The sequence below is a fragment of the Oncorhynchus clarkii genome, chromosome 1, assembly GCF_045791955.1.
Source record: "Oncorhynchus clarkii lewisi isolate Uvic-CL-2024 chromosome 1, UVic_Ocla_1.0, whole genome shotgun sequence".
NCBI lineage: Eukaryota > Metazoa > Chordata > Actinopteri > Salmoniformes > Salmonidae > Oncorhynchus > Oncorhynchus clarkii.
Window position 1 is genome coordinate 75,823,086 of NC_092147.1, and position 21,886 is coordinate 75,844,971.

A 21,886-nucleotide genomic window follows, 5' to 3' on the forward strand; every position below is an offset into this window, starting at 1 on the left:
TCATTTGGTACTAAAGGTGGCATTACCTAAATTTGGGCTTGATGTTTTAGGAGCCCAATCGTACCCTCCATCTGCCCTGGTTACCTCTCATTTCACAAATTGTTGTCCCTTATCGCTTTTAATGTGACTTTGAACCAAAGCTCACACAAGTGGAGAGCAAGAGTTCTAAGAGTGCATGAACGAACATACTTGTTAAAATGTGAAATGCACTTTGATTATGAAATATCCCTATTAAACTTCTTGCCGACAATTTTTTTCATTTTCTTTACTCATTAGCGAACTATTTGAACAGGCAGATGAAAAGCCACCCCCAACCACAACACTGTAATTTCAGGGTCCTTTTAATTATCACTGAACTCTTCTTGACCCCAAGGTGCCCTCTGAAAAGCCTCTCCTCTCGATTATAAATAATACCAAAGGGTTCCTAATAGGTAACCTGATTGAGAGTTAGGAGGATTGATATGGTTCAACTAGAGGGCAAGCGTGCACCAGACATGCAAATGACATTAGAAGTTCTTTCATCCACCCTGCTGCGAAGTGAAAAGTCCCATTTTCACTCACATGAGGAGGAGCAAGGTGGGAAAGGATCTGTTTAAGTGATCATTATCTTGCCCTTGTCATGTCCTCTGTTTTGCCACACTTGCCCTCTATAAAGCCTGGTTCAGCCTACTGGCTGTCGTGTGTGTGTGTGTGTGTGTGTGTGTGTGTGTGTGTGTGTGTGTGTGTGTGTGTGTGTGTGTGTGTGTGTGTGTGTGTGTGTGTGTGTGTGTGTGTGTGTGTGTGTGTGTGTGTGTGTGTGTGTGTGTGTGTGTGTGTGTGTGTGTGTGTGTGTGTGTGTGTGTGTGTGTGTGTGCGTGAGCACAAAAAGTCTTTAAATAAACATTGAGGGGATAAAGTTTTACCATTATTTTAAGCGTCGGCTTCCCATGAAGTCACATGCCACCCCTCTCCCCACTGATCTTGGGGGTCTAACATCCTGTCCCCCATATGCTGCCTTTGGGTCCAAATTCCTCACTGTTGACATTGTCTAATGTAATTTGGGGTCTTATGATGCCTTAAGTGTAATAGTTATTGTAGTATGGAGTGAATGTCATTAAGAGTAGGCTATGTAAACTGCCATTCTACGTTGGTTCAAAGTAATTGAAATGACGTGGAAACAATGTTGATTCAACCAGTGTGTGCCAAGTGGGTAGTTCCATAGAGTGTGATACAATAACAGGAACTGGTACCAATAACTGTACATTTATATTTCTTCAAGAAATTGAACCCCCAAAGAATATTTGGGGATAGAGGGACATCTGACATGAAAAGATTTCCCACTGGACAAAAACTGGTTCAATCAATGTTGTTTCGACTTCATTTCAACAACTATATATGATGACATTGAATCAACATGAAAAACTGATTGGATTTGCAAAAAGTAATCAACGTAAGGGAATTCCATTTTTTTATATAAATTCAATGGCATGGTGAAATGTGTTGATGATTTCACATTGAATTCACATCAACCAAATGTGCACAGTGGGTGGGCTCTATCAATGCCAAGTCAGAATATTTGGGAAATGGAAATAGTTTTGTTCAAAATAATAGTTTTCCATGTGTTTATTGAAAACATTCCACATGCAACAACAGAGTTGCATGAAAATGATAAAGTACAGCTTTAAAACAATTGTATTTCAAAATATCCATAAAATGATTTGTCTCAGAACTATTGGAGTGCAACATGAAGTGCTTTTAAAAATGTTGCTTTTACAATGCTACTGGGGTTGACATAAATATCTGTCGTACAAAAGATATGTAATATAAAAAATACACAATATGTCTATCTTAAATATTTAGTGTATTTACATAAATGCCAATACATAAATGCCAATATTTCATTATCAGTAGGTCTGGATACATTTGGTGAATTTTGTGGGCAGATTGTCCAGTGGATAAACGGTTGGGCCTGTTTTCATTGTCGGTGGTCCATTCAACAATGTCCAGTCGCATCTGGTGACCACCTCGACCAGGAACACCTTAAGTAAAACTTTAGCAAACTCTTTACCCACACATGTCCTCGCACCACCCCCAAAGGGGATGTAACCGAACCGGGAGGAGTCATCTGGTGACTTGTCCATAAACCTCTCTGGCTGAAACTCCTCCTTATTAATAAGTGTGTCCAGCACGTCGTGAGTGTCGCAGATGCTGTAGATGATTTTCCAACCCCTGGGAATCTGGTAGCCCTGAGGAGACACAATATAGGATGTTAGGTTGGGGTGAGGATGACAATGATTTCAAATAATTTTATTCCAATCGTTATACAGTTTCTGAAGGCATTGATGTATATCACAGGAGGTTGGTGGCACCTTAATTTGGGAGGACGCGCTTGTGGTAATGACTAGAGCAGAATCAGTGAAATGGTATCAAATACATCAAACACATGGTTTCCAGGTGTTTGATGCCATTCCATTTGCTCCGTTCTGGCCATTATTATGAGCCGTTCTCCCCTCAGCAGCCTCCTGTTATGTATACCACGAGCTCTATATTAATACATATAGTAGAGCTTCTGCCATATTGTGTGTGAGACATTTGTAGAAAAACTCATATGCTATAACAGGACATGGTTTCCATTTTGTGTTTCTCAAAAGACAATAAATTATGCCTCCTTTAAACTTTTAGCCTAAACTCTTGTGTAAATGTTATTTCAGGACCTTCAAATCAAATCAAATTTAATTTGTCACATACACATGGTTAGCAGATGTTAATGCGAGTGTAGCGAAATGCTTGTGCTTCTAGTTCCGACAATGTAGTAGTAACCAATGAGTAATCTAACCTAACAATTCCACAACTGCTACCTTATACACACAAGTGTAAAGGGATAAAGAATATGTACATAAAGATATATGAATGAGTGATGGTACAGAACGGCATAGGCAAGATGCAGTAGATGGTATCGGGTACAGTATATTCATATGAGATGAGTAATGTAGGGTATGTAAACATAAAAGTGGCATAGTTTAAAGTGGCTAGTGATACATTTTTTACATCAATTTCCTTTAGTAAAGTGGCTGGAGTTGAGTCCGTGTAGGACCGTGTAGGACCTTTTAAGGACCTACACGGAAGTTTACTTACATTAAGCTCAAAAGTCTTCAGTACTACACGGAAGCCACCAGGGACAGGAGGGTTGATCCGGAGAGTTTCCTTAATGACACAGCCGGTGTACTTCAACTGCTCCAACAACTCAGTACTCAGGGGTTTGTCCTCTGATTGGGCTCCCAACAAATGCTGTAAATATATTACTATTTAATTACACAGAGATAGGGGGATATGCTTCTTGCATGGAGTGTATTCTTATTAAAACCACTGTCTGGGTGAGGTGTACAGCAAATTAAATCAATTAAATATAGCCCTAGATTTGGAAGAATATGATTTATAAATACCTTAATGAGATTTGTGTCTGATCTTAATCTCATCGTAACCAAAAAACTATGGGCCTCTATTGATTATACTTTTCTCGTCATAGAAAACGTTGTAAGCGAATGATTTATGGTTTCAAATCATGTTGAAATAATATTATGCCATGTCATTGGCACTACAAAAATCAAGTGCTTTTAATGCTAGCCTATTGTGTATAGTGTTGCTTTAATGCATAATACAAGTAACTGCCAAAATAAAGGAAAAAACAACACAAAGTGTCTTGTGTTGGGCCAGCACGAGCCAGAACAGCTTCAATGCACCATGGCATAGATTCTACAATTGTCTGGAACTCTTTTGGCGGGACATGACACCATTCTTACATGAGAAATTCCTTTATTTGGTGTTACGTTGATGGTGGTGGAAAACGCCGTCTCGGGCACACTCCAGAATCTCCCATAAGTGTTCAATTGGGTTGAGATCTGGTGACTGGGAAGACCATGGCATATGGTTTACATTGTTTTTATGATCATCAAACCATTTAGTGACCACTCATGCCCTGTGGATGGGGGAATTATCATATCATGGTAGCCAAAATAATGGCCTGCCCAGCATTTTTATACATGACCCTAAGCATGATGGGATATTCATTGTTTAATTAATTCAGGAGCCACACATGTGTAGAAGCAACTGCTTTCAATATATTATGTCCCTCATTTACTCAATTGTTTCCTTTATTTTGGCAGTTACCTGTAGCCTTGGTTTCATGCATGTTAACATTAGAAGCCTCCTCCCTAAGTTTGTTTTATTCACTGCTTTAGCACACTCTGCCAACCCGGATGTCCTAGCCGTGTCTGAATCGTGGCTTAGGAAGACCACCAAAAACGCTGAAATTTCCATCCCTAACTACAACATCTTCCGACAAGGTAGAACTGCTAAAGGGGGTGGTGTTGCAATCTACTGCAGAGATAGCCTGCAGAATTCTGTCTAACTATCCAGGTCTATACCCAAACAATTCAAGCTTCTACTTTTAAAAATCCACCTTTCCAGAAACAAGTCTCTCACCGTTGCCGCTTGCTATAGACCACCCTCTGCCCCCAGCTGTGCCCTGGACACCATATGTGAATTGATTGCCCCCCATCTATCTTCAGAGCTCGTGCTGCTAGGTGACCTAAACTGGGACATGCTTAACACCCCGGCCATCCTACAATCTAAGCTTGAGGCCCCCAATCTCACACAAATTATCAATGAACCCACCAGGTACAACCCCAAATCCGTAAACACAGGCACCCTCATAGATATCATCTTAATCAACTTGCCCTCCAAATACACCTCTGCTGTTTTCAACCAAGATCTCAGCGATCACTGCCTCATTGCCTGCATCCGTAATGGGTCTGCGGTCAAACGACCACTCCTCATCACTGTCAAACGCTCCCTAAAACACTTCAGCGAGCAGGCCTTTCTAATCGACCTGGCCCGGGTATCCTGGAAGGGGATATTGACCTCATCCCATCAGTTGAGGATGCCTGGTTATTCTTTAAAAGTGCCTTCCTCACCATCTTAAATAAGCATGCCCCGTTCAAAAAATGTTGAACCAGGAACAGATATATCCCTTGGTTCTCTCCAGACCTGACTGCCCTTGACTAGCACAAAAAAATCCTGTGGCATTCTGCATTAGCTTTGAATAGCCCCTGTGATATGCAACTTTTCAGGGAAGTTAGGAACCAATATACACAGGCAGTTAGGAAAGCTAAGGCTAGCTTTTTCAAGCAGAAATTTTCATCCTGTAGCACAAACTCAAAAAAGTTCTGGGACACTGTAAAGTCCATGGAGAATAAGAGCACCTCCTCCCAGCTGCCCACTGCACTGAGGCTAGCTGCCCACTATAATTGAGAATTTCAATAAGCATTTTTCTACGGCTGGCCATGCTTTCCAACTGGCTACCCCTACCCCAATCAACAGCCCTGCACCACCCACAGCAACTCGCCCAAGCCTCCCCCATTTCTCCTTCACCCAAATCCAGATAGCTGATGTTCTGAAAGAGCTGAAAAAATTGGACCCCTACAAATCAGCCGGGCTAGACAATCTGGACCTTCTCTTTCTAAAATGATCTGCCGAAATTGTTGCAACCCCTATTACTAGCCTGTTCAACCTCTCTGAGATTCCCAAAGATTGAGTTCAGTGTGTCAAATCAGAGGGCCTGTTGTCCGGACCTCTGGCAGTCTCTATGGAGGTGCCACAGGGCTCAATTTTGGGGCTGACTCTCTTCTCTGTATACATCAATGATGTCGCTCTTGCTGCTGGTGATTCTCTGATCCACCTCTATGCAGACGACACCATTCTGTATACCTCTGGCCCTTCTTTGGACACTGTGTTAACTAATCTCCAGACGAGCTTCAATGCCATTCAACTCTCCTTCCGTGGCCTCCAACTGCTCTTAAATGGAAGTAAAACTAAATGCATGCTATTCAACCGATCGCTGCCCGCACCTGCCCGCCCGTCCAGCATCACTACTCTGGACGGTTCTGACTTAGAATATGTAGAAAACTACAAATACCTAGGTGTCTGGTTAGACTGTAAACTCTCCTTCCAGACTCACATCAAGCATCTCCAATCCAAAATTAAATCTAGAATTGGCTTCCTATTTTGCAACAAAGCATCCTTCACTCATGCTACCAAACATACCCTCGTAAAACTGAACATCTTACCGATCCTTGGCTTTGGCGATGTCATTTACAAAATAGCCTCCAACACTCTACTCAACAAATTGGATGCAGTCTATCAATGTGCCATCCGTTTTGTCACCAAAACCCCATATACTACCCACCACTGCGACCTGTACGCACTCGTTGGCTGGACCTTGCTTCATACTCGCCGCCAAACCCACTGGCTCCAGGTCGTCTACAAGTCTCTGCTAGGTAAAGCCCCACCTTATCTCAGCTCACTGGTCACCAAAGCAGCACCCACCCGTAGCACGCGCTCCAGCAGGTATATCTCACTGGTCACCCCCAAAGCCAATTCTTCCTTTAGCCGCCTTTCCTTCCAGTTCTCTGCTGCCAATGACTGGATCGAACTGCAAAAATCACTGAAGCTGGAGACTCATATCTCCCTCACTAGCTTTAAGCACCAGCTGTCAGAGCAGCTCACAGATCACTGCACCTGTACATAGCCCATCTGTAAATAGCCCATCCAACTACCTCATCCCCATACTGTATTTATTTATCTTGCTCTTTTGCGCCCTAGTATCTCTACTTGCACATTCATCTTCTGCACATGTACCATTCAATGTAGTAACAGTATAATTTTTTTTTAATAACAATGTAACAGTATAATTTTAGACCGTCCCCTCGCCCATACCCGGGCGCGAACTAGGGACCTTCTACACACATCAACAACTGACACCCACGAAGCATCGTTACCCATCGCTCCACAAAAGCCGCGACCATGGCCTATTTATTGCCTTAGCTCCCTTATACTACCTCATTTGCACACACTGTATATAGACTTTTTCTACTGTATTTTTGACTGTATGTTTGTTTATTCCATGTGTAACTCTGTATTGTGTGTCGAACTGCTTTGCTATATCTTGGCCAGGTCGCAGTTGTAAATGAGAACATGTTCTCAACTAGCCTACCTGGTTAAATAAAGGTGAATTATATCAAATAAATAAAAGATACATAGCGATACCACAGATTATCCAGCCAGCATCCATTATATTGACCAGGGCCCAGTTTCCTGAGAGCGATGGAATTTAGGTTTAGGAGTGTTTTGGCCCTGTCCGGGGGTGTCCTCGGATGGGGCCACAGTGTCTCCTGACCCCTCCTGTCTCAGCCTCCAGTATTTATGCTGCAGTAGTTTATGTGTCGGGGGGCTAGGGTCAGTTTGTTATACCTGGAGTACTTCTCCTGTCCTATTCGGTGTCCTGTGTGAATTTAAGAGTGCTCTCTCTAATTCTCTATTCCTCTCTCTGAGGACTATGCCTCAGGACTACCTGACATGATGACTCCTTGCTGTCCCAAGTCCACCTGGCCGTGCTGCTGCTCCAGTTTCAACTGTTCTGCCTTATTATTATTCGACCATGCTGGTCATTTATGAACATTTGAACATCTTGGCCATGTTCTGTTATAATCTCCACCCGGCACAGCCAGAAGAGGACTGGCCACCCCACATAGCCTGGTTCCTCTCTAGGTTTCTTCCTAGGTTTTGGCCTTTCTAGGGAGTTTTTCCTAGCCACCGTGCTTCTACACCTGCATTGCTTGCTGTTTGGGGTTTTAGGCTGGGTTTCTGTACAGCACTTTGAGATATCAGCTGATGTACGAAGGGCTATATAAATAAAATTGATTTGATTTGATTTTAACGATGCATCGCAAAGTGCGTCGTTGGAGCATCCTATACTGATAGGATCGAAAGATACATAGGGAGCATGTTAAACTACAGTAGCCTAGAAGTTGCAAAATAGAACTCAATTGATTGAACATTAAATGTTATTTGAATATGTTTGAAATAGACCTATAGCCTACTATTTATATTTTAATGCAGTCATCTCGGTTTTATTTTAGGCATTTTGTTATTGCCTACGTCGCTTGTTTGTATCAATTGCAAAGACACTGGCAACTTCGTATTTTTAGTCAACTTTGTTCTTAAATTATCAGAAGTCACAGACAGATAAACCATGTGATACTATATTTAGCGGAGATCTTCTGTGTATAAAGTCACACGGGAGGGCAAAAAAGCATCTAATGACGCACCTAGCTGAGTGTTCTGAGGCAGGCGTTAGATTCCGAGCGTTTTCAAGTGCAACGTCCTTAAATATGATTTTGGGAAACAGCTCTGAGATTTAACGATGTTCCTACAAATGCATCTAACGATAAACTTATCCTTAAGATGCCTTTGAAAAATCGGACCCAGCTACTCAAGTGGGCGCTCTCACAATGAAAAGAAAAGTCTTTAAAAATGGACAGCAGTCTAGCCAATGAGAGTGCAGATATGAACGTGAACAACAGGCACAACTCCAATATGAAGTGTTTTTTCTCAAAGTTGCTGAGATGTCACGTGTCCTACTTAGGCTATATTAGTACACTTATAACAACCTAATATAACAACCTAAGCATTACGAAACTTCAAATTAACCACACATAGCAAATAAGCTATTTCATTTTTTGTTAACCAAATTCGACACTCATTGACCGCCATACAAAAATTCCTTACTTAGTGAGCGAAAAATATACGAAAAAACGCCACCTGCTGGAGAAAACAGATTTTGGGCTCTTCCTCTGGTGATACCAACCTTCTCCTGAAGCTCATGGCGCATTTTACGCACGACATTCGCATGCAGCCCGAGAAACATCACCAGAGAGGTCGCAGTGCTCGCTGTCGTCTCGTGGCCACCGAATAGTAATTCTGTGGCAGATTCTTTTATCTCCTGTTGGAAATACATAAATAATGGTTCATACATGGAGTAAATGGCAGTGTGTAGAATCAAATGACCATGAAAGGCATCTGTTACCTCCATGCTTACTCGCTGCTCCTTCATCTCACCGTCCTCAATCAATAATTGCAGCGCATCCTTATAATTGTTGTTGTTATCAATATTGGAAAGCTTCTTTTTTATGTTTTGCTCTATTTTTGAGTGGATGATGTTGCGCGCTCTCAGACCCTATAAACGGAATGGTGAACAATATCGGTCAACAATGTTGTGCGCACACTGTAGCCCCATGTGACGCATTCCAGGGCTGCTTCAATCAATCAATCCTACCATTTCACAGGCAACTTACCCGATACAAGCCGCTGAAAGGAACATCGATTGGTAGGGAGAAAAGGTTCTTTATCATTTCTTCGAACACTTCCACTAATTCCAGCTCTTCGGTCTTTGATTGCTCGGGCTCGAAGCCAAGCAGGATTCTCATTGCGATGCGGAACATGAGGCGCTTCATCTCTGGGTACATTAGCACGCAAGAGTCGCTCTGCAGCCAGTTATCCACGGCGCATCTCACCTCCTCCCGGATCACAGGAATATACTGTTCCATGGCTTCCCGGGAAAAGGCTTTTATGATCGCCTGCAGGCAAACAGGAGAGAGCGCTTTAAGTGTATGCTATAAGGAAAAGGCGTGGTAAATTACAATGTGTTTTTCATTATAAGTATAAACCATGAGGTGCCTACACAGATTTGTAGGCTACTCAACATTGCCTACCTTTTTCTTGCGCTTGTGGAGCGCGCCGTGCGCATTGGAGAGGGCGTGCGACCCGAGGATGAGTCGCACTGATGCTGGCCACTGAGCCGCGACCAATTTGTGTTCTGACATCAGAATCTGTTTCACATGTTCTGAACCCATTATCCTCACGGTTGGACTCCCAAAGAGATGCGTCTTATAAATATATCCATATTTCTGACGTTTCATTTTTAGAAATGTTCTTCTCTGAAAATAAATCGTGTAGAAAAGGTGCACAATATTAATTGCATATTTAAAATGTTTGAATTAGGCTACTAAACAATCTTTCGTTTTTTTCAATAGCATACTCTTCTGTGAGGACATTTCAGCCTGATGCATAACCCCAACTAATCGACAGCAGCCTGCTGCACACTGTAAATATAGGCAGGATCAGAGTTTGCAATTGATGTTTCCATCATCAGTTACCTGCAGGACCATCTGAAGCGTCTCTCCAAGGAAGGGCAGTCCCATGGTACCCGGAGGAAGAGGACTCTGACAGGTTGGATCACTTCCACTAATGACGTACATTTCCCACAGTTTCATCGCCGCCACGATCAAAATGAGTGGGAGCACGAGAGTGCAAAAACATGTTATGAATAAAGCGCCGAACCCCATCTCTAGGAGAATCTTGTGAAACAAGTGCAAGATGGACGGCGGGTAGTGGACCACTGGGAGTGGAAGTAGCCAAGTGTTGCACTTGACTGTTGTGTCTCACCCTCCATTCTGCGCTTTTATTCAGCCGTTTCCCCCAACCATGCCTCATCTTACCTCGGGCTGGACAAATTAGTTCACTCAGAGTTCATGTTTAATTGTGTTGCTTTTGCTCGCGCCCCATGCTCCGCCCACAGTGGACTGTTACGAATGTTTAACCATTTATTGGTGTGCGGCCCCACAATAGAATACAAGCATTTTACTTTGGAAAAGACCTCATCGGTTACCCAATATATCGTGTTCTTCGTTTACAAGCTGAATCCCCTAGTCTGAGACTGATCGGGCTTGATTATGTTAATAGAACATTTGGCCTATTATACTTCCGAGAGACACTCGTGTCCATGAAGGGGACATCCAGGCTTGACACATGTGTCAATAGGCTAGGACAAGCGCTGCATCTGTGTTCACTTTGCATTCATATCAATGTATTGTCCTATATTTTTTCCAACGGTAACGGATTCATGCTTTGTATTTAGTTTACTCTACGGGGTGTACTGTTAATGAATAGATTACTTTGAAATGGAGATGCCATCTAACACTCTCCAAATCACCGTTCTCTGTGCACCCTGTGTTTAAAACCCATTACCGAAGCGCGATTCCAACAGATTTGGGGGCAGGGACGCTCTGCCCCATTTCAATGCGTTGCCCTGCCTGTGACCTACAACACGGACCGTGACATCCGTGTGAACTCTGGTGCCAAAACGTCGCCAAGTTCACTGCCCACCAAATGACGAGTTACAGGGCCCTTTACCACTCATAATTAGGATCGCGCCATCATCTTCACAGTCGTCTATTCTGTCAATCATGACAATCAAATTGAGTGCATAATCATACATTATCTCAATCTATAGGCCTATTGACGTCAGGATTTCATAAATTGTTTTTCAATGTCTCAATTAACCTATAGGGTATAGCCTACAATTTAGAATAATTTCAACCTTTTTGGAGGTAATTTGAGAAGGGTCATTTTACACTGTCGGTTTTAACTTGGTAAGAGAGAGCGAGAGAGAGAGGAAGATAGCGGGAGTGTGTTTGTGTGTGTGTGGTTGGGTGTGTGGAAGGGAGGGGGTAGTTCTGTTAAACGTGGGTGGTCTGAGGGTTTAAATCAAGTGTCTTACCTACAATTAATAATTTCAGTCGTCTATGGAGGAAAGTCAGATAGTGACCTATAGGTCTAGAATTCTTTGGTGTGGAAATTATGTTGTGAGATATCATTGGTGTTGTGGTCACTGCTCGTGAACGCACAGTTAACAAAGCGTCACCTAAACTGAGGGTCAATAGGGCAGAGTTAAATGGTTCACTAGAGGGTCACACTGCAATCCGAGTTCACTCTGAAGGTGTAACCTTTCAGGTTCCATTTATCTTCGGGGGCGGAGCCTGTCAAATGATATGCAAATCGTTCTTGTGGTTATGGAATTCAATGATATGAGTTGGCGAACGAAAACAGACCCAACTAACAACTAAGGCTATACACTACGCTTACAATTGACTATATTTTGGCATCTCATATTAAAAACAACACATTTCATTATATATTGTATAGGCTTATACTGTGACAATACTGGCACACTTATCAAATGTCATATTATCAAAACCTTAACAATTTTATCTATAAACAAGTTCATATTGGTCTTTTTATAGAACGGGAATCTATACATTGTGGTTAACATGATGGCAGCAAATGCACATTTTGTATGGTAAAATGTCCTATTCTATGGCAGAAATACACTTTTTTTGTAATTTACCTTTTACATCGTTCTATAGATAATACGAGCAACATCTACACAAAAATACACACATTCAATCAATAGAACAAATACTGTACATACACACTCCGTAAAGGAGAAAAAGTGCTATCTCCTTCCATGAATCCATCTTAACCGGGTCATTTCACAGCGCTTCCATCATGCTTTAAAATCAACAAACGATTATTCATAATGATGGAACATGTAATAATAATAAGAATACAAATAATAATTGGTTATTTTCTCTAGGTAAGTTTATATAATTGCATTTTGATTTATAGTCTTTATAATCAAATAATTAGCGATACTCTAGGCCTATGGTTTGTTTTAACGGTCTATGCTTTACATTGATTATAAATAACTAGGCCTCTTCATTATTATTCCATATGTACACCGACTTAACCGAAGTGTTCTATAAATAAAGCTTATTTGTAATACTACTTCATTTCATACACACATACACTTATTTAGCCTATAAATGTAGGCCTATATCTCATTTCAATCTACTTACATACTGGACATAAACACATACATTTGGAATGTATTTCTGAAAGTCTTTCGTGGAGACCAAGTGCAAGATCTGAAAGACAATTTCGTATTATAGACGGATATTTGTAATCAGTCCTGAGCACAAATAATGTTTGTTCTGAGAGGAAAGCCCTACTCGTCCATTGTATATTGCATTATGGTGCTGAAATATAGGCTATCACTTTTCGATTTGCTATGTTATGGAAGTGGGCGCCCGGATGTCCGTGAAGAATAGCAAATGTATGGAGTCACTTTTCCCAGTGCGTAAAAAGGCGATCTTGGCGATAAGCAGATCATCACTGGCCACTGGCACCATGCATTGGTTCCACTCTACAATGACCACCGTGTTTCTCACAGCATAGGGTTCTTGCTGATGTATTCAGATTGAATAACTTAATATTGCAATTGCGGAAAGTTAATGAGCTTAATGTTAATGTTTTTAATAATAACACAATGACATCTCTAAACTATCGGAGTAGGCTATGCGTAATTGAAATGCACATGCAGTCCATTGACGGGGTGGACTATTGGCACCGTCTGCATCTTGGGGAATGTTTCCGTGGCGAGTGTCCATTTGCATGTGCCAATCACCTCAACTGCCAGGGTTTTTAGTATCATTTGGGCAAGTTCTTTTCCGACGCAACTCCTTATTCCGCCACCAAATGGAATGTAATTGAAGCGCCCAGTCTTGCTCTCGTCACGCTCCGGCCCGAAGCGGTCTGGGTCGAAGATCTCCGGTCTCTGGAACACTGCAGCTGTCTCATGGGTGTCCCGGATACTGTACATTACACTCCATCCTTTAGGAATCTGGTAGCCCTTGGAAGTAGAGAGACAAAACAAAAATTAAACTTCAATACAATATTTACAAGGACAAGGTTGCTATCTAACCGCTTTACAGTTAGATTGAATGCTCTTTGACTTCCGGAAATGTTAAGGCATATTCAGCATCATCTGTATCTCACAACATATCACAAGGACCCTAAACATCAATATGAATCTTATCAACTGTAAATTAATTATTAATCAGTATGAATAAAGTTTTCATAATCCGACTAGAATATATCTAATCGTATCCACCATCGGGCATAGGATATCCAGACGGTTTCAAAGTTATTTATACTTTTACCCTAGGGTCCTCAGTTCACTATATCCCTCATTTCAAATAAACGCCTATGTGAATCTCTTGGTCACTTTATATGGAGCAATGATTGGGAGATGCACTTGAGCGCTGCACGCATTATGGTGTATTGAAAACTCGCTCAATTACTTAAAAAAAATACTGACATCGCATTGTATCTGCTTTCGAATAATGTTTTATGTTCTAGCCAGTTGAGGGACTAATTGCCCGACATCACAGTAAATCTAAAGTATGATGCGGTGTGGCCTGGTCATGGGGTTGATCTAAGGTCAGCTTCAATACACTCTTAGAAAAAAAGCTTCTGGATAGAACCAAAAAGTGTTCATATGCTTCATATATAACACTACTAAAGGTTGTATATAGAACCGAAATTTACTCCAAATATAACCCTGTATGCAACCCAATGGTTCAGTGAAGAATAACCCCTGGGGTTCTGATCAAATAACTCTACAAAAGGGAACCTTTTTGTTTCTTTCCATAACCTTTTTTTAAAGAGTGTAGTGCGCTTCCGTAGTGTGTAAAAAGCGCGCGTAATTATATACTTACGTTCAATTCGAATGTTCGTAGCACCGTCCTGTATCCTCCAGACACTGGCGGGAGAAACCGCAGGACCTCCTTGACGACACATTCAATGTAACGTAGCTGACTCAGTTTCTCCAAAGTTAAACAAGGAATATGAGACCGAGAACACCGTGCTTCTTCTTCTTCATCCAGTGCGCAATTAACAGTCCCGTTCCCATTCATCAACAGGGTGTCCTCTGCGTCTAGAGGCCGATGTTCCTCATGTTCCGCCGCAAGAGGACCTTTCAGACCATTTTCTTTGCCGGAGCATCTGTGGGCGCTATGTGCTTCGTAGCCGAGACCCTCGGACTCCAGCTCCATCTGGGCTTTCTCCACCACAGCGGGGTGCCGCAGGAGTTGAAGAATAAGTGAAGTGGAGGCACTGGCTGTAGTTGAGTGAGCAGCAAATATTAACTCCACCGCGGTTTCCTAGACACCAGAAACAGAACACAATTAACATTTAATTTAAGCTATAATATTGGACATTTGTTTTGGTCGTCCAAAGTAAATAAATGGTCCATTCACCTTAGTAGGCTATAAACCTCCAAATAAGTTTGACTATACAATTGCAAATGTGGGATTGTAATGCATATGACCAAAGAAAACAGAATGGTTAAACAGAAAAATACAATTATTTACCTTCAACTCCTGCATGCTGAGTTCATTTCCATTTTCCTTGGCACTGATCAACATGTAATCGAAAGCATCATAGTACTCATCAGACTGTTGTTTCTGCATTTTCTCCTCTATGATTTTCTCCATGCACGCATGTAGGATTTCCCGGGCTTCTATTCCCTGAGAAGAAAACATACATCAGCATGGCGTCTAATGGATTTTTAGCTGCCTTGATGGGATATTTCCATTCAGTGCTTGAAAATATATTATATTTACTCTTTTCCATTCTAATAACATATTGAGAGTTTATGTGCTGTGCAAGTTTTTTGTTACCAATACAAGTTAGCAAAATAGTTTTGTTATCATGCCACACCATACAATATGAATTAGGCTACAATAGTTTTGTTTTTTAAACATGTAAAGATATTAATCATAAATTAACGTATTATAATTTCAGGGTTATCATTTCTCAGGACTATCATTTCTACAATGATTAAAACATAAAATAAATATGCAAATAATTTTACAGCATTATAACATTGTTGGCTGTAGGCTTACTCACTTTGCGGAGGCCACTCATAGGTGCGTCAATTGGTAGTGAGAAGAGGTTGTTCATGAGTTGCTCAAAGATCTTAGACAGGTAAACTATGCGTTTTTCCTCCATCTTCAGTCCCAACAAGACTCTGACAGCAATGCGAAATGTGAGAGACTTGGCTGAGACGTAAACATTCACTGGGCCAGGCTCTGAGCACCACTTTGCAATTTCAGACTTGACAACATCTTGCAAGCGAGGTAGGTAAGTCTCCAAGGCCCCGCGGCTAAAGACTTTTGCCAAGATCTTAAAGGAAAGGAAAGCATAATAAAAAGTTATCACCTGGTAGGCTACAAGGTACTCCAGACAACAATTGAATAATACTTGAGACAAAATTAATCATCCCGATACTTCTCTAGTTATTACCTATAATAACTCAATAACAACAGCAGGGAATTATGTGCATATTTTATTGCCTTGATTTGCCTCCCTGGCGAGTAACAGGCATAGAAGATGATCATGCCTCACCAAGTTATGTCCCCTGCGGGTTTTTACTCATCTTTATTTCATCCTTACTTTTCTCTTCTTCTTGTGCAAATCTCCGATAGAGTTGACCAGGGTGTCGGGTCCCAGGATAATACGGGTACTCTGAGGCCACTGCGTGCAAACCAAGTTGTGTTCTCCAAGCAAGATTTTACGGATGTTTTCGGCACCAGTCACCCGGATAACAGGCTTTCCTAAAAGGTGAGTTTTAAAAACGTTGCCATGCTTCTCTCTCCTGGAGATGTGGAAGTTGGACCCCTGTCGTAAAACACACACAAAACCGGTAAAGGAGGTGTTCAGTTCATGTGTATAAAGAGGGCGCGTTCTACCCATGGCCTTAAGGCTCTACCCCGTGCCTCCTAGTTTACGCCCAGTCTGGAAGCGGGATGCATTCCTACAGGAGCGCGGTGTGGAATTGAAGTGAAAGCGTCTGTTTTTCACCGCAAGAATGAATTACACACGCTCATCAAGTCCACACAAGTATAGTACCATGGACGCATTATATTCAGTATACAGTATATTGAACTGAGATGTAATGTTTTCATAAGTTGTGTGCTGTTTCTTTGCACATTTTAACACAAACAAACTCTTTAGCTCATCACATGCACGTATCTTGGAACGCTTGTAAAAAAAAACGAAACAATACTCCTCATACCTGAAAGAGCCAGTGGAACGTTTCTCCCACCAGCGGCCAGCCCATGGACCCATTGGGTAGCGGCAACTTGCTCTCTGTGTCCCGCGTAATGGTCCACCGGATGGTCCACAGTTGCCTGGAGACGGCAAGCAATATCAGGGCGGAGAGCACTGATGTGAGCGCAGTGACCAGCGCTGACAAGTGATTGAGCTCCAGAAGGAACATCTCCAAAAATCCACGTGCTACTGTGTGAAGTCTGACTCGTGCTTCTTTTCTCTGTCCAGAGTAGAGAGAAATAATTTCCCAAAACGTTAATGGCGCTTTTATGTTGCAATTGTTATTCATGCAACTTACTTTCCAATCTTAACAGACACATATTTGTATGACAAGCATGGTTTCTGATAATTATGCAGAAGAGATGGTTTAAGTAGGCTAAACGAAAGAAAAAGATGATCCTGATTTATATCTACTGGAAGTCTCCTTCATCCCGCCTCAATTTACTTCCCCTTGAATGACGACAAACTCACAAGTATTCCAAATAGTTGTACAGGTTACATGCGTTTTATAGTGCATTGTAATAAATCAAGCAAAAGCGGGGGATACACTCACATTGATTGAAATACAGTAGCCTACAGTTGGCCAACGTTTGAGACGTGTAAGGCGGATGCTGACTAATAATCGTATAGTATCTTCCTTTAAGAAAGTAACACTGAAAAAAGTTGCCTATTTTAAAAGTGTTTGTAGCTTGAGAAAAACACAAAAACATCAACGAAAACAACTGGAATATTGAAATAGTAGGTGTAGAGAGCCTTACCTTGTCTTAAACGTGGAACCAAGTCGCTGACAGCAACGAGAAACTCGTCCTTAAAGGTCTCTTTCCTCCTCCAAAATGTATTGTTCGCACGGAGCTTTATAAATATTGGAACACTACATGATCCACCTTCGCAGATGACGTATAACGTTTTTGTTTTTTTTATATATATCTAAAGAGCTCGTTAAATCGCCAGGATTGGAGAAAAGTTTGTGATAGCACTCGGAGATTGAGTGAGCGCGTTAGCGATGCGGCTTTGAAAGTGCGTGTATGGTATAGGGATCGAATGGCAGCTGATTGAGGAGACAGGTAACCAACCAATCACTGAAACCCTTCAGTTTGACCGACTCTGTTCACATAGACCAGTTCTCAATTGGCATGGACATGGCGCAGGCCTTTGTATTGCATGCCCTGCCAACCTGTGTGAATAATAATACATATAGGCCAACAAATTAACAATAATCTGAACAAGTTTTCATGATTTCAAGATTAATTCAACCTGCAAAATTATAGGTAATATTTATTTTCTCGGATAAATAGCACTATTTACATGTTGTAGAACTTAATCTAACGTGAGCAAATTATAACAAATCTAGGTTTCCGGATGATTTGTCCTGTAATGTTACGCAGTTGAATGTCTTCATATTTAATGTTGAAATCACAGGTTGAACGTGTTAGATTAAAACCACAATATAGCATTTTAGAAACTGGTACACAAATGTAAAAATAAATGTAAATATAACATTAGCTTCAATTCAAAACTTCGGGAAATGCTTTACGCGTGGTTGTGTTAACATTCCTCTGGTTAGAATTGGGTTTCCTCTCATATTTAGTGTTGATGAGTGTGCCCCAGAGATGCCGGTACCTGTGGTGTCCTCAGTTCTTCCAGGTGGGTTCCTTTTTCGATCAGGGAACAGACGGAACACTTGTTGCACACATTTTGGATTGTTGGCCAAATTCGTAAATTGAATGTTTAAACAAAGAATTTCAATACAAGAGGGTAACCTACAGTCTCATTTTTTTAAATAAAAATATTTGTATCTAATGAAATAACATGTGATAAAAATAGATACAGTAGATCAATGTGGTCCAAAATGGTCTACCTATTCTTTTTTTTATTGTGAGATGAAAAGGGTAGTTTTATCTTCAGTTTGATTTCAAATAAAATGTTAGACTGCGGCCTCACATTGTAAACATGTCATTAACCAACCGTGTCACTTTATATGACAAATGGGTGTGTAATGACCCTTTATGGCTAAATCCAAACATTTGGTGAAAAAGTTTGAAAACTTTTTTGTATAGCCAGTTAACAAGGGTCACGTAATTTTCACCATTAGGACATGTTAACTACCACAAAACTGTTAACAGGTAATAACATAGGCCGATGTTATAACAGCTATATCAACCATATCAAATTTACCAACATTTCTCATAAGCCTGTTAGGCTATGTGGATGGCATCAGTTATAGAAGGATGCACTATGTTAACAAATCTTATTTGAGCCTCCTATGGCAAGCCATTTTATAGTGAATATGTTCCTCTTAATTGTGAGATTGCTAATGTTACTGTCCGATTGAGTGACAGTGTATGTGTTGGCTTCTTCCATTACATAGTCACTATATGAGCTGACCTTGGTCTTTGCATGCTCTATGTCTGTTGTGCTGTTCCCACTGTTACATAACTCAGCCAGGCCAAACTTTAGTGCAGGGTCCATCACAAATGTCCTAGGTGGCAAAGGTCCAGATGGATAATGTAATTTGTCGGCGTAGTTACAAACCCCCACCTCACAACCCATGCGACCTCAACGCCAGTTGAGTATGGAGGCTCTAGTGGATTACTGTCAAATTATTTAAAATTGTGAAATTATGGCCTTGATTTCCGTAGGCATTATCCTACCGACCATTAGGGGCAACGTGAGCACCTATCGCCTATCCCTACCCTAAAAGCACACCATCACAAATGATCATGAAATAGATACAAATTACTAATTAGGTATTCGTGACAGTCACATTATTTTTTCATGTCCACCACACAATTTTCTAAGTAATTTTATCTTTAAAATTCAAATTTATTGTAGCTAAAATTAGCTAGGTTAGAAAGGTGGCTAATCTTAGTTTAGCTCATTGAAGACAAATGAAGCAGGTTAAAATGGAGATATAACAGGCATAGTTTGAATTACTCCAGGAAGTAACGTTGCAGTTTAGCTCAGTGCTGCCCCCTCTCATTGAGTAATTCAAGTCGAAGGCCGACCGGGGCTCCATTAGCAACTCAATTATCCTTATTACTTCTTCTGTGTGCGATGGAAATATTATCGGTTCAAGGACATACATCTGGTGTATTAGAAGCAATTATTGATACATTATTGTCCTCAAAAAAATATTATACTCACGCTAAGATTGACCACAAAGATCAACAATTTTCCATTCACTATAATGGAGGATCCTGTTTTCGTCTAATAATACCTGCAGTATTGTGGTCAACCTTGAACTTCCGTGGATTCAATGAGAGGGGGCAGTCGTTCTCCCCTGGGTTAAGGTTAGGGTTAGGTTTAGCTAACATGCTAGCTACGTAGTTACAAAGTATAGACGGGTTGGCTGACAACGTCATGGAAGTGATGCACGTACATCGATGTGGCCGGAAGCCGTGCTTTGTTATGATTCTGAACGGTCAGACAAAGCTAGCAACAATAAGAAGCTGCCATGTGGGGAATCTTGGTGGCTCGTTTCATCTCGTTGTATCTTGTTATTGATACCATGTCTTGTTTGGAGGTGTTTTGACTTATTTCATGTCAATGCTAATATGACTCAAATTCGCTAGCTAGCAAACCAACAACTGTAATGTTGTATGAGAGAAAACATGCTCATTGTGCAAATGTATTACTGTTTTCAATAAATATTTGAAGACAAAATTTACAATTTGTCAACAATTTAAGCCTTTGCCCCAGAGTTGCAAACGTCTCGGTTTTGTTGCTAAACAACCAACCCATCTATTTTGCAGTCGCTAATTAGCTCAAATGTTAAAGTTCTCCATCATGTGATTTAATCACGTAACATTTGGGTTGCTAGACCTTCGGTTATTTTACTACCAGTGCTTCATACAAGTCATCGAGAAACCCTCTCAGCCCTCAATGATTAGTCATGGATCAGGCTGTGTTTCAAATGCTTCAGTGATGACAAACACATAGTATAGCCCTCCGTGTCATGTTGGGTTGTAATGATAACCTGCCCATAACCTGGCCCACTCCCTCTTCCTGCTCTGATGTTGATGAAACTCAGCATTGGATATATGATTCATACTTCCAGCTTAATGCCACTCCTAGATGCCAAGTCCCCATGTGATTGAGTGAGAGGCAAGTCCCATCTCTGTGCTCCTTGGTTCCCTGTGGGCTGCTGCTCTAGAGAGATATATGGAGGAACCCACCCCCCAGCAGGTAAACAGACAGGGATTGCAGTAGTTATTTGGATTTAGACTAATCTCTCCCATGGGGCAGAATACTTGCCTGAGACCCAGCAGCTCCCCGCCTGTCCTCTTCTCTCACTGCCACCGTGCTGTCATACGACTCCCCTACTAAAGCCAGGTCAGAGGTTTGTTCACTGATTGATTAGATAACTAAGTCAATATTTACATAATTATGGCATCACATAACAACTTATTACGATGGAAACCACTTCCCATGATTGACTTAGTTATCAAATCAATCAGGGAACAGACGTCTGCCCTGGCTTCAGTAGGAGGCAAAATGGTGAAGAAAACCAAATGGTTCGGCAATGTCTTGAGAGAAATCTGTAACAGCATTCAAGGTGTAGTCACTGTGACCCAGTCTCACTTTGAAGTGTGAGAGGCAACAACTCAGGTACCTTTCCACTCAACCTTTTACAGGGGGAGAATGTGTGTGTGTGTGTGTGTGTGTGTGTGTGTGTGTGTGGGGGGGGGGGGGGGGGGGGGGATATTCTCTTGTCTAGATATTTAGGAAATGCCATTATTAATTTTAACAGCCGGGAAACCGAATACCAAAGAAGAAGCTATCAGCTATGGCTGTGAGAGACAAGTAAGGGCTTGTCAGACATGTGGAGGGAGCTTTTCATCCAGACAAGAACACAACACTCAATGTTAGGATGATAAATTAATGTGTAAAATAACTGTTTCACTAACAACATCATCTCAAGAGGGGCTTTTGAATTTGTTTCCCAACCGTAGTTTATAAGGCTATTACAATGATTAATAACCCTTAATGCTCGTTAAAAAAAATAGTTAATTTTCATTAAATAGTTAATTTTCATTCATTTTCATCTAATGATGATTATGCCCCAACACAAAATGATGTCTAGAATAAATGACTGCTATATATTATTTGTACCAACATAACATTGAATTAAGTATGGATACTAAATTACTTGAGGTGTGTTATGGAAAAGACTTGACGAAGCAGCTGAATGAAAAGTGATGCAAGGGCTGTCCACAGA

General features: G+C 41.2%; 2 protein-coding genes across 3 annotated transcripts; both read right to left on the reverse strand.

Moving 5' to 3' along the window:
• Window positions 1-1,484: 1,484 nt before the first annotated feature.
• Window positions 1,485-10,235, reverse strand: LOC139417593 (cytochrome P450 26A1-like). The gene is made up of 7 exons (XM_071166815.1): window positions 10,032-10,235; window positions 9,588-9,812; window positions 9,171-9,452; window positions 8,903-9,052; window positions 8,684-8,818; window positions 3,115-3,267; window positions 1,485-2,225 (listed from the first exon to the last, which is right to left on the reverse strand). Exons 1-7 carry the CDS (start codon window positions 10,218-10,220, stop codon window positions 1,884-1,886), a joined length of 1,476 nt encoding a protein of 491 aa, XP_071022916.1. The 5' UTR covers window positions 10,221-10,235; the 3' UTR covers window positions 1,485-1,883.
• Window positions 10,236-11,779: 1,544 nt separating this feature from the next.
• On the reverse strand, window positions 11,780-17,475 carry LOC139417604 (cytochrome P450 26B1-like). Of its 2 annotated transcripts, XM_071166823.1 has the most exons (7): window positions 17,427-17,475; window positions 16,634-16,888; window positions 16,012-16,236; window positions 15,466-15,741; window positions 14,928-15,083; window positions 14,274-14,717; window positions 12,929-13,405 (listed from the first exon to the last, which is right to left on the reverse strand). In XM_071166823.1, the coding sequence occupies exons 2-7, from the start codon at window positions 16,835-16,837 to the stop codon at window positions 13,070-13,072; spliced, it is 1,641 nt and encodes a 546-aa protein (XP_071022924.1). In that variant the 5' UTR covers window positions 16,838-16,888; window positions 17,427-17,475; the 3' UTR covers window positions 12,929-13,069. The 2 variants fall into 2 exon arrangements, with proteins under 2 accessions (XP_071022922.1, XP_071022924.1); XM_071166821.1 differs by lacking the exon at window positions 17,427-17,475 and having other exon boundaries at window positions 11,780-13,405; window positions 16,634-17,255.
• Between the last annotated feature and the right edge of the window lie 4,411 nt (window positions 17,476-21,886).

Coding starts and splice junctions, on each gene's coding strand:
- LOC139417593 (XM_071166815.1), bottom strand. CDS start 10,220: ATGGGGTTCGGCGCTTTATTCATAACATGTTTTTGCACTCTCGTGCTC. Junction 9,813..10,031: donor CGCTTCAGATGGTCCTGCAG/GTAACTGATGAT, acceptor ATTTATTTTCAG/AGAAGAACATTTCTAAAAAT. Junction 9,053..9,170: donor CTTTCAGCGGCTTGTATCGG/GTAAGTTGCCTG, acceptor TTCCGTTTATAG/GGTCTGAGAGCGCGCAACAT.
- LOC139417604 (XM_071166821.1), bottom strand. CDS start 16,957: ATGAATAACAATTGCAACATAAAAGCGCCATTAACGTTTTGGGAAATT. Junction 16,237..16,633: donor CGTTCCACTGGCTCTTTCAG/GTATGAGGAGTA, acceptor GTTTTACGACAG/GGGTCCAACTTCCACATCTC. Junction 13,406..14,273: donor TACGAACATTCGAATTGAAC/GTAAGTATATAA, acceptor TCTACTTCCAAG/GGCTACCAGATTCCTAAAGG.